Consider the following 12562-nt stretch of genomic DNA (forward strand, 5'->3'; position numbering starts at 1 on the left):
ATGGTTTTGCCAAAGATTACATAAGAACCTCGTTTAATAATTTACCAAAAACATTTTTGTATTTTTAAAAAATTTTTTTAAAATTCACTTTTTAAAATTCATACGATTAATATTTGATATACAAGAGAAGGAAGAAATTTAATCGAAAATAAATTATATCAATTTTACTGACAATAGTTTAAAGTGTTCTATACCGATTATGTAAGAAAAGGTATAGGTACCGCAAAATAAATGATGGATGTTTCATGCTACCTATGCACAAAAAATGTTTCCATATCCTTTCTCTAAATTTCATCACCATAAAACTTACGATTAGCTATTTTATAGAAATAAAACATTATTTGTTCAAGACTTTAATTAATCCTTGCGTCATCTATTTGCGATCCATTTCTTACCTTTTAAGGAACATGAGCGGATTCAGACTATCACAATGCTCGAGATGTATGCTCTTCCTTGTATGATGCCCGAGCCGAACTTTCTTCCTTCGTACGGCTATAGTACACTATCGTCCAGAAGTACAATGCTTCGTTTCATGCAAAATTGTTTAGTATGTATGACAAATGAATTTATAAAAAAGCTTTCTATGATTTAGTCATTTAAAGATAACTTTTAAGAAGCATCTATATCCTAAGTTTCTTCTTCTAGTTTCTTCATTTCAAAAAAGGAATTTTCATTCTTTTACGATATGACTTTTAAGAGTAAGTTAGCTTGAAATTAAAATTTTTTAATTTCAAGAGAAAATTTTTCTAGAGCTTCATTTTTTCTAAATTGTCAATTTGAAAAGACTTTGTTCAAGTACCTCTTTTGAGACGTAAAGTATTGAAATAGAAATATAAGAGAATTTTAAAAGAAACTAAAAAACACTGTTTCTCGCAAATTTAAGTGATATTATATCGTGCTAGTAAACTAGTAATATTGCTAGAATTGCAGGCGTGACCCTAAACTTATGGACGATAGTGTATAACCATTACTTTCTTCGTCATGCAGAACATCCAAGCAACCGTTTGTTCCCAATTCCATCGATGAAGTAAGGCACCTCTTACAATCTTCTAAAGCTGTTCCTATTAGGCAAAAATAATTACAATTGTCGAGTAATATAAAAAGAATCGATCATCGGTTCAAAGAATAAAAAATCAAACTCGCGCGATACTACATAGAACAAGTTACCTAGAATACTCTAAATTATAATCGCAATTTTTCATTCTTTCGCGTCTCTATACATACAATAATCTTCAAGAAAAAACAAACCTTTTTTTAATGTACTTCTAGCAAACGGAAGTAAATTTAACAATACTTACTTGGCAAACGTTTCTAATCATGAAATATCGGTATATTATTATGAAATTGCACCCAGAAAGCTGTGGTTTTTCTCCTCAAATATCAGAGTACACACTTTCGTCGATTAGCGTGTTTTATAGATTGTAATACTCTTTGAAAGATATATCTTCGTGATGAGATAAAAAGAAGACAGGTACACCTGTATATCGTGATTCGCTGTTGAAATTCCCCTATCGAAAAACAGCGATACAAAGATCAAGAGAACCGTATTACATAAGGGAACGCAATATTCGTACTGTTTATCAGACACGAGACATCTCGGAAGAGCGAGACGGTTCGTGGAAAAAAAGTATTGTGTGGACGGATATATCGCGGATGGGAAAAGACGCTTTCCTTTATGCCCGTGAATCTCATTAAAAAGCGTTTCACCTGTACGAAGGGGAGAGGAAGTGAATTTTAACGAAAATATTCTCGTAGTTTCGATTCTTCGCCGCAGGAGGAACCTTGTTACCCCTTTATACAGTTATTAGAGTAACGTCGTATTGTTTGCTCATACCGAATCTCAAGTACTATAGTTGGTTACATGATATAATTTTGTCTTTAGGATTACGTAAAACAATATTGAAATATTACAATTTTGTTTAGGATAATCATCTTCCCGTGTCAGTCAAATTCTTAATCAAGTTCCATGTTATTTCGGGTGACTCTGATAATATAATTTAAGAATTTGTCGTAGAACGTAAATTTCAGGTTATATTAAATTTGAATAATATTTTCTAATTACTTATTCAATTTTGTTGTCGGTTCCAAATACTCTAATATAGACTTCGCATATAATTATAAAAGTGCTTCACTAATAAAAAGAAAATGCTAAGTTTTAATAAATCGTACAGTTAAAATATTATTCATATTACTTACATTTCTGTCGAATCAGGTTTCGTTTGTCACAGACGTCTTATGAATTAAATCATTGCAAGAAACCGGAAAATGGAAGTCACAGCACCTTACATTTCGTAAGACCAAGCAATGTTAAATGTAGGTGGAAGATTTCCAACTGGACGTAGCTAGTTTGCAAGAAAACAGTGTAACATAATTTACCTTAAACAATACAATTTTGCCTGCCGTGTTGCCTGCTTAATTTTCCCCTTGTCTTACAGGGTAATTGTCCAGATAATTTTCTGTCCTCGTATTCGTAGTGTAATTGTAATATCTCGATGCACCATGAAATTTACATAAATTACAAGTTAGGAAAATTATAAATATACATAAAGAATGTATACGAAAAATACATAAGTATGCTTATCATAAATTTCTCCTTCTTGTAGATATTTCCTATACTACTACGATATTTCTACATAGAATTGTTACAAACTGTTATAAGACTATTACTAATATATGCATATAGTATAAGTACTATTATTAATTTTTATCTTTCCTTGCCTTTCAAACATAATTGTTATAATTATTTCACTCTACTGTATAATTTCTCGTCTACATCGTTTCTCACTTTTCTATAATACTTTACGTCTTATCTTCGACATCGGAAGCTGCTACTTCTCATCCGTAACTTAATAACCGCCATTACGGGACCGTCAAGACGCAACAATACTTTATTGATTATCCTCCTTCACCAATTGCTCCCCAGAATTGCTTTTTGTCCTACAATAATTAAACGTGTACACGTGTGCGCTTTCACCCGTTATTTATAACTAATAACGGAAGCATGTACGTAACGTAAGTTCATAGACTACTTCCTCTGGCATTCTTCTTCCTCTTGCGAATTCTAAGAACATCGCGAGATACCTAAAACAATCCCTCTTGACATAAAAATTATTTTTAGGGCATAATATACTGTAACTTGGCAATAAATAAAATAATAAATTGATGATACCAAATTTTTCAAACCACTGAGAATTTTAAACAAATAGAAACCGTTCTTATATTTTGTTTCTTTTAGAAAGTATCAAATGTTTCAAATAGATTCAACGTATCACTTCCGTTGAAGCTTCTATTACAGATTCCGTCAGAACTACAAAACATACAGATGCTAATCATTGCTTTGTTTTATTCAACGTAGATAAATCATTTGATCATATCGAACAGTGAAAGTGATATTTAAACATTTGAATGGAGATAGAAATCTTCGAGGCTTTCACGACCTGGATATACAATCGATACCAAAAGGACAAGGACTGCACCCGGAAGCTTCTATAAATAACAATGCAGAGTAGGAAAGTTATCGATATAATTAAAAGTTATATGATAATTTCATGATACTAGATATCAAAATACTAATAAAGACCATCAAAATTCATGGTTATTGCATAATGTCAAGGTGATTTTCAACAAGCACAATGACAGTACATTGTAATTTGACAAACATGATGACAGCCTGATTGTCAGTGTATTATGCAGAAATTATGTGATGCAGTTTATTCCCAAGGTTTGGAAGCCTGGGACAAATGCAAAAATTGTTCGTGAAACCACAATGAACTAGAGACTCTTTCGTTATGTCGTTTCGTAATAAACCGCGCATCTCTCTATTCTTTAAGTTTTCCATACTCAGCTTTTGACAGAATCTTCAATCTTCTTCGATCTTCTTTCGATGAAAAATCTGTGTGAAAAGGTTTTCAATTTACAACCACAATTTATAATATTCCAGGCTCATTGAAAATATAAATAATAAAGTCATTTAAGATTCAAATATGATGCAAGTGTCTTCTAGAATTTCATAATATACTTTACTTTACCTCATTCTTTTTAATAAACTATGAACATAAAAAATATAACTCTAGCGCTATAAATAGCGCTAACTTATTCTCGCAAGTTAAATTTTAAAATGGCGGTAATTACATCAATTTCACTTTATATCATCTTCGGTATCATTTACTTCGGTGCACTTCGGTTATCTTCGGTATATTTCGGTATATTTCTTACCGCCAAACATGATACCTATATCAAGAGAATATATTCAAAAAATATGCACAATACAAGACAAATAGTAGAATTGTAAAAGAAGAAGAGGAATCAAATGATGTTCATGAATTTAAGAGAGGAAGCAAGTGCGATGGAATCAAACGCAACTCATTATTTCATAGTCTAACCATGTGTTCTACGATCAGTGAATCATATTATTTGAAATTTTTGATAATACAATTGCATTCAATAATGTGTGTAATAAAATAATGTTTCTTTGTAATAATTTCTGTCATATTCGATCACCTTCTTCTATATAAGCACTGGCTACGTCTGCACCTCATCCCTGCCACTAGTCTACTACAGCGAATATCCAATGTCACGTCTATTATGTATCTTGTCTCTGAATTCATGTAGTATGAATGTACATACATTTTACACACAGAATGTTATATGTACTGAAATGATAAGGTCGCGTGTGACACGAAAATGGTAATGGGACTCGTATGGTAAATCATACTTTCATAAACTAATTTCACAAGTTCTTCGCCAGATGGCAGATAGTAGGACGCAATAGTTTACGATGTATCGATTGTCGATGTTCATTTCAATGTCTTTATCGAAAAGGAACGAATTGCGCAAATTATCAGTAATTTTAATCGCTATACATATTTAATCCTTCAAAGCATGAATCGTTTATCTGAATTCCCCGTGGCCGTACGGTGAACTCATCGATTAATCGTGTAATTCGTGACACGAAACCGCTCCCGTTTGACATTACGCTCGAGATGATTCGATAGTATCGAGGTTTTTTGGCAGGTCGAAAGAAAGATGTCCCTCGATGGTAGATTAGAATGTTATTAGTCATTCGGTGTCGTGTTTGTAAGTAAATATCAGCTGGATGCGTAGAGAAGAACGTAACGTAATTCCGTGACAGCGCGTAACGGACGTAACTGTCGAACATAGATCGATTAAAGGAACCACGTCGAAAATGGGTCTTTTCCAGAATTCCTCGCCTTTCGACGCTGACGTTGGTGAGTGGCAGACTTCTCCCTAGCCTTAATTCACTTATAACACGATTGTTCCTGCATCAGACTACTTTAACCCCAGGAAACAAATTTTAAATCCTATGACAGCTCATATCTATTGTTTCTCTGTGCATACGTTGGATCTAGTTTTTCATTTTTTTTTTTTTTTATGCAACGTCAAAATTCCACGTTTGATGGATGCATTAAGCGGTTGTTGACATTTGACCTCTAATTAAGACATCAGATTTTGCGAATTACTTCAACCTCGCTTTTGTATCGCCTTGAACGATTACTCCCGTCACGTCTACGAAAATGCTCGTTCATTCTGATAAAAGCATAAATCACGTAGAGAAATATTCGAGACGTTCAAATCGTAGGAATTTCCTGAATGCTAACTGTTCTTTTTGGAATTCATACACGGACAGAGCCAGATTTCTCTTTAATTTGCAACGCGAAACGAGCCTGATACGAGCTCACACCTTTTATTATTTATTCAATTTGTTAGGAAGTTGTGTACAAGTTGTGGTACAAACATGTATATGAGATTGATACTCCATGATGTTCATATGTTTGAGGAAATCATTGAAGAAAAAGAATAAAGTTATCATATATACATATTGCCTAATTTAAATATTCAGTAGTACTTTTTATTAGGAAATTTGCGATTGGAATGAAATAATGCAAATTGATACTTCTATTTTCCTTATCATATCTTATGCCTTTCTTATAATTTTTTTATAATAGAAAAGGCAACCAGTGAGAAGAATATGTCTATAGAATGGGGAAGTATGTTGGATATTTGTGATAAAGTGGGAACTTCTACCCAAAATGCAAAGGAATGTTTACGGTCGATTGTTAAAAGACTATATTCTCCAGATCCACACATCGTTATGCAAGCATTAACAGTCAGTATATCCTTCAAAATGTAACTTTAAACCATTGTGTAACCGATATTCATTGAATGTGGATTTAGTTGTTAGATGTGTGTGTCATCAATTGTGGAAAAACATTTCATCTGGAAATTGCATCAAGAGAATTTGAAAATGACCTGAGGAAGCTTGTTAATCATTCTGAACCAAAGATTGCTGAAAAAATGAAGGTACTTTTAAAGAAATGGGCTGAAAATGATTTCAAAACTGATCCTCAGTTAAATTTAATTCCAAGTTTGTACAATAAACTTAAAAATGAAGGACATGACTTTACTTCTACATCAGATACGGTAAGTTTCCTCCCATCTGAATTCACATATAAGATTCTTATTTATTGCGAAACATATATGGTTGAATGTAGTCTTTTATTTAAATACTAGTAAGATAAGACTATCATTTATTGACGTTCTGTGTTTTTCCTGCAATCATTCATCAAGAGAATAATTATTCCATTGAACCATATGGAATTATTTATATAGGTTGATAGATTATTTCGTATGCATCAAATAACTATAACCACAAATAATTGTTGTATTTAGTATATCCATTTTCTTTTTTTTTTTTTAGCCCAAACGTATAAGTGTATTAAGTAAAGATCCAAATGTAGTAACAAATTCACAAGAAGAGGAAGACATTGCAAAAGGTACCTTCAAATTGTTGAAGAATATTTAATAACATTTCCCCTAGAATTGCAAAATTAAATTAATTACTTTCCATTCTAGCCATAGAACTTTCTCTTAAGGAAAGTAAAGCTCATAGTCAAGCATCCTCTTCACATAACTCACCAGCATCTAATAAATACACCAGTTTATACCCTAATGTAAGTTCTGCACTTGGTGCCTCCAGCAACTCCGAAGGCAGGAAGGTCCGTGCTCTGTATGATTTTGAGGCAGCAGAAGATAATGAATTAACATTTTTTGCAGGCGAAATAAGTATGATTTGTGTTCTTTGAAAATTTAATCTCAAACAGTTATATTTTAATTACAGCTAAAAAGATGTGACTATAATAAATTTATTGCGTAATGATGAAATTATTGTTATTAACTGAATTTTAGTTAACATATTGGATGATTCTGATCCAAACTGGTGGAAAGGCAGTAACCAAAATGGAGAAGGACTATTTCCCTCTAACTTTGTTACTGCAGATTTGTCTATGGAGCCTGAACAGTTTACAAGTAAGATATGAAATATTAAATTATTCATGTGTTAGTTAAAAATAAGTACTATATATAAATTCACATATAGAATTAGAACACAGTAACAAAAAAATGGTTCAGTTTGCTGAAGAGGTAGAAGTAAAAACTGTAAAGAGAGAACCAGAAGTGGTTGAAGTTGAAATAGATGAAAGAAAGATGGACAGACTTTTACATTTATTACATGAAGCTGATCCTCAATGTGATAATTCGGATCCACAAGAAATGCTTGATTTGGAAGGTACTGTATTTATATCTTATATTGTACTATAGGATTTATTTATTTAGAAATATTAGAAATTGGGATTTCCAATGATTATCCTATATGATAAGTTTATTGATAGATGGATTTATTTACAATGGATTAAACAGAAAACAATGGTTATTTAACGTGAACTAAATATAGTAATGTGCTATAACTAAGATAACTAAATGGGCCGCTTGGCCCATTGAAGTTTCCCAATCCTTTCGGCCTGTCGGCACTTAGGATTTCTCGCAACATTTGTATTTCACCCGATATTTCTTGGGCAATCTGTCTACAATACCACAATACATTATTTTATATCATTACTTATATTAACTATTAATTTTATAACAATTTTAGAACAAGTTACTGCTATGGGACCGTTGATAGATGCAGCTTTAGAAAAAGTAGACAGGAGGCATGCACAGCTAACTCAGTTAAGTTCTGATCTGGTGGATGCTCTTAATTTGTATCATACATTGATGCGAGAACCACCACCTCCTACACCATCAAATTATACCCTACCTAAGATGCCACCTCACATAAACCCTTATCAGTTTCAAAATCAGGGACCACCACCTCCACATGTAAGAATTTAATATATATTTCAATTTCTTTTCAATAAATGATATTCTTATTTAAGTTAAAATGAAATGTTTGAATTTCTTAGATATTTAATGGAGTACCTCCACCTCATCAAACTTCCTTTCCTGTTGGAGGTGGTCCACCTGGGCCATATAATGCGACTATACCACCTAACGAATACATGGGTCCTGCAAGCATGCCAAACATGACATTACCACAACATTTCCACGTGCAACCAGCGGGTTCGCATCAGCACCCACCAGGAGGACATCCTCATGGACCACCTGTGCCAGAGCAAAGCAATGTACCTTACTCACATCAAGGGTATGTGTTGATATACACGTGATATAAGATATTTGAAAATTCCACTTATAATATATTTATTCAGAGATAATATGTATAGTACATGTAAATAGTTTAATAATATAGGTCTTAATAGCTTTATAAAGAAGAGATTAATACAATATTTAATCCCTTTTGTGACTAAAAATTACTTCTTTCTGTTAGTGTAATATGAGAAAGTCACATTAATTTATGATTGTTATAAATCGGTCATTTAAGGGATTAATGAAAATATACGTTAGAAAGAAAAAGTTTATAAAGAAGCATTTAATGATATACAACAGATATCCACCTCAAACTGGTACTATGCCAGGACCATATGGTCCACCAGGACCAACAGGACATCCGGTAAGCCAACAACCTCAATATGCTCCATCAAATGGGCAACACATGATGTAAAGGGATGCTACATGTTTCAAATTCACCCTGTACTGTAACTCAAGCTATACAATATCACTATATTATAATTATTTAAATAAACATACCCGAAGTAGCCAAAGATACTGGGTTTTTGATGAAAGTTTTGCATTCGAAACTTACCGTGTAAGCTTATTACAGACACATACACGACGAAATAACTAAAAAATGCATTAAGCGAAATGCGAATTATTTTATTAACGTTTGATTACCGTTATGGTATATATTCTTCTCAAAAAGCGTTTGTGTCAGTCATTGATTCAGTTTCAATTAACACATTCCTTTGATTCGTTAGCAACCGCTATTTCGTTTCGCATTTCAACTGTAACAACCTCGTTACATTCAAAGTGTTGAAGTGAAAAATAATGCACGGAAAAGTCAGAAAAAAAGAAAAAAATACTGAAATATAAAATCAATTTATAAATATTGATATATTGTTTTTAATCATACGTCGAAATTATATCGCGTAACAATTTTATTATACTTATTTATAATATGTTGTATAAAGTTTATCGTATGTTTGTAATAAGTTCTGAAGAAAACTGCACCGCCGTTTAACGTATAATTACGCTAGTACACAAAAACTGTACACAAAAAATGGTGGAGACTGTAATCGAAAGAACTACCGTATTTTATAGTTTTTTACTATCATTCATTATTAACAACTATGAAAGGTCCTTAATATACGATTGTTAAAATATGAAAATTCTTTCCTTAAATAAAAAAAAGAAATACAGAAAGAAAAAGAAAGAGTTAAAGATCATAGTAGCTTTGAAAGAAGCAGCTCGAATTAAATATTGTCGAGGTACATATAAATTTAAGAACAATTATCACGACAAGACGTTTGAACTTGGTCTAGTCTGTCCACTGTGTATAATAAAACATATTTCCTATTAATCGCTTATCGAGAAATCTGCGAGAAACTTTTTATGAATTGTTAATGCATAATACTCGCATATAGTTGCGTTCATACCGTCGTAAAAGCGGCCCTGTCTGTGTTAAAGAAAAAAACGAAAAATAAGAAAAACATAAGGAAAAAGACGACTGTATTCTTTTAAACTTACATTAAAATAGGATTTAAAGGTTTAAAATTAGAATAATGCGATTCTCAAAGATTTCTTTAATAGGCCTTTATTTTTAAGATATTTATAAGTGAAGTTTATATTTCGAAGTTAAAACATGATATTAGTACCAATTTATAGGCCAAGAGAAAGTTTTAGTAGGTCAGTGAGTGAATCACTGTTAGACTGTAATTTCAGATTTGTTGAAGTACAAAAATGAGCAAGGAAAGTAATAAACCCGATAGATTATGAAAATTACTTTTTGCATATATGAAACATACAATAAAAAAGATACTTCATTCGCATGAATTTCTCACATTACATTAAGTCTAATAGTAAAATGTATATAATCCCGTATTTGAAATCTGTATACTAATTATCACTCTTATTTGATTTGAAATAGTTTATATTTCTTATGAACTAATTAAAATAGTTAAATTGAAGTGTTTCTTTTTTTTATGTATATTATACTTTCAATTTAACTTCTCTTTATACAAGTTACTTTTTTCTAATTTCTTAGTAATTAATAAGCAATAAATATCTACATACACACGTCTAAAAATAGATTGTTAATAAGTTTGAAAGAATTTGATTCAAAGCTGGAAACAATCTCAAATTTAATATAACTTAAAGGGGTTGCTTCGTAACTCGAATTGAAAATTAAACGTATGTAAAGAATTTCTTCTAACGAAAATATTGTAAAGTACATCATTGTAAAGTATGACATCTTTCCATCTAATGAACATTGTAATAAGCATATATATAAACATTCTTATAAAATGTACAATCATTTAGACTCTTAGATTCTAAGTTTTCATTAGGTTCAAGTATGCATTTTTTTATCATTTTTCAAGTTTCATTCGAGACACTGAGTAACCCCCTTAATGTTTCTCAGAAAAGACAGGGCGCATTGATACGATAGTGCAATATATACTTGGGCGGCATAGGAATTTAAAAGAAACGGAATAAACTGCGTCGATAACGTGTAGAAAGAAAAAAAAAATGAAATAAGATCATGTAAAAATCTTGTAAAGCAATGTCAGTAAAAAGAAGCCACATATGTGTAAAAGTAAGTCACATACAGATGTATTGAGCGAAAAAAAGAAGACTAAGGAAGAGGAGAAAAACGTATACTGTACTTTGTATATGTACCTAGAGAAAAAAAGAGAGCGAGTGAGAGAGAAAAAAGAGACATAGAAAGTGATAGAGGAATAGGTCTTATTACAAAAAAAAAGAAAAATAGATGTAATTTACATTGTAAATGTTACGTTGCCATTAAACTCTCATTATTTACGTAAGTGATACTGAATTCCTTTGTTATATTTTTGTGAACCGTATCGTTCAAAGTCTGTAATATAACATTTAGTTTTTTAGTATTTCAAAAAAAAAAAAAATGATCTTGAATCATCTAGTTTGGACATCGTCTAATGTACAGAATAAGTCATACATAAGGAAAATAAATGATACGTTTGGATTTGAATAATTTACTCTAACACTAATATTTATATAATCTTAGATCCCTCTTCTTTTCTATCACCTTATATACACAATGTCCTAATAAAATCGATTCAAGATTGCTCATGACATTTACGTAAATAGAAAGATCACGTGTTTTACTTTTTACTCTGTGGGATTTGACAGGAAACGATCAAACGTTCGCAGTTAGATGTTTGAAGAAAACCTTGTTTGATAGAAACTGATAGACTCATAAATAATATCAAAATGGTTTTGAAAAAAGAAGTATAATATTTATTCAGTGTATATTGTTTTATATTGTACTATCATGTATTGCGTAGTGTGTCAACATTTTGCCTCTAATTGTATTTCTGCAAAGATTTCTTTAAGGATCGTTTACTCCTTTAATCTTTCTTCTCTTGTTCTATTTCTTTCATACCGTTTACTATCTTCCCTTCTTGGTGCGTCCATGCTCTATCGACCTTCTGAACGCTCTTACCACGATCGAATCTCACAATAATTGCGATTCCCAAGAATTGTTCGAAATCTCGTCATCTTCTCTGAACACAGTTATCCAGCACCGTGTTTTTCGCGCACGATCCACTCATTACTCAAGATTTATGGTCGACGTAGTGGTGGATTTATCGTAAAAAGGTATCATTTTACAGTGCCGTCATCGTCGTAAATCATCTTACATTTCTATGAAAAGCTGACAACATTTAAAAGACCGGAATCTACTGAAACGGCAACACCCTAATACAATTAAAAGAATAGCGATAAGAATGGTCATTTCCATTTATCATAGCAATTTGAGAATTATTTTCAAATACAGTCGATACAGAAAGTTATATCGAATATTAATTTTGTGCAATCATATTATTGTGAAAAATTTTCTATGTAATAAATATTTTTAAATGCAATGTTGGATTATATAGATTATAATTAACTTCCTATACGATATGCAACTTAAAAATTTTCTTTATGAGAAATAGATTATAGGATTCGTTATAGATCTTCTCAACTTAATTTGAAATTTAGAAATATGAAGAGATTTGGTTTTGGTATAACATACTAATAAAAGACAAATGAAACAAAGGTGAAGTGTATATCTTTC

General features: G+C 31.5%; 2 protein-coding genes across 8 annotated transcripts in view; one reads left to right on the forward strand and one right to left on the reverse strand.

The window, feature by feature from the left end:
• The window catches only part of LOC117211422 (mucin-3A), a 28365-nt gene extending 24497 nt beyond the window's left edge, over window positions 1–3868 (reverse strand). For 4 of the 7 annotated variants that reach the window (XM_033455309.1, XM_033455291.1, XM_033455282.1 and 1 more), the window contains exon 1: window positions 396–627. The gene's annotated coding sequence lies outside the window, so the exon portion shown is untranslated. Of the gene's footprint in view, window positions 1–395; window positions 628–971; window positions 1062–2196; window positions 2282–2376 lie in introns of those variants that run through there. The other 3 variants (XM_033455300.1, XM_033455265.1, XM_033455319.1) reach the window with 2 other exon arrangements.
• Window positions 3869–4791: 923 nt separating this feature from the next.
• LOC117211451 (signal transducing adapter molecule 1) lies at window positions 4792–11480 on the forward strand. Its single transcript, XM_033455333.1, has 10 exons — window positions 4792–5228; window positions 5967–6127; window positions 6196–6441; window positions 6719–6794; window positions 6874–7083; window positions 7207–7326; window positions 7397–7585; window positions 7949–8175; window positions 8259–8497; window positions 8800–11480. Exons 1-10 carry the CDS (start codon window positions 5186–5188, stop codon window positions 8912–8914), a joined length of 1626 nt encoding a protein of 541 aa, XP_033311224.1. The 5' UTR covers window positions 4792–5185; the 3' UTR covers window positions 8915–11480.
• Window positions 11481–12562: the final 1082 nt, after the last annotated feature.

The sequence above is a fragment of the Bombus bifarius genome, unplaced genomic scaffold (assembly GCF_011952205.1).
Source record: "Bombus bifarius isolate JDL3187 unplaced genomic scaffold, Bbif_JDL3187 scf7180000007970, whole genome shotgun sequence".
Lineage (NCBI taxonomy): Eukaryota > Metazoa > Arthropoda > Insecta > Hymenoptera > Apidae > Bombus > Bombus bifarius.

Excerpts from the sequence above, each read along its gene's own strand:
- LOC117211451 (XM_033455333.1), top strand. The coding sequence starts at position 5,186 with ATGGGTCTTTTCCAGAATTCCTCGCCTTTCGACGCTGACGTTG. Across the intron at positions 6,128-6,195 it reads TCGTTATGCAAGCATTAACA|TTGTTAGATGTGTGTGTCAT; the intron begins GTCAGTATATCC and ends ATGTGGATTTAG. Across the intron at positions 7,084-7,206 it reads ATTTTTTGCAGGCGAAATAA|TTAACATATTGGATGATTCT; the intron begins GTATGATTTGTG and ends ACTGAATTTTAG.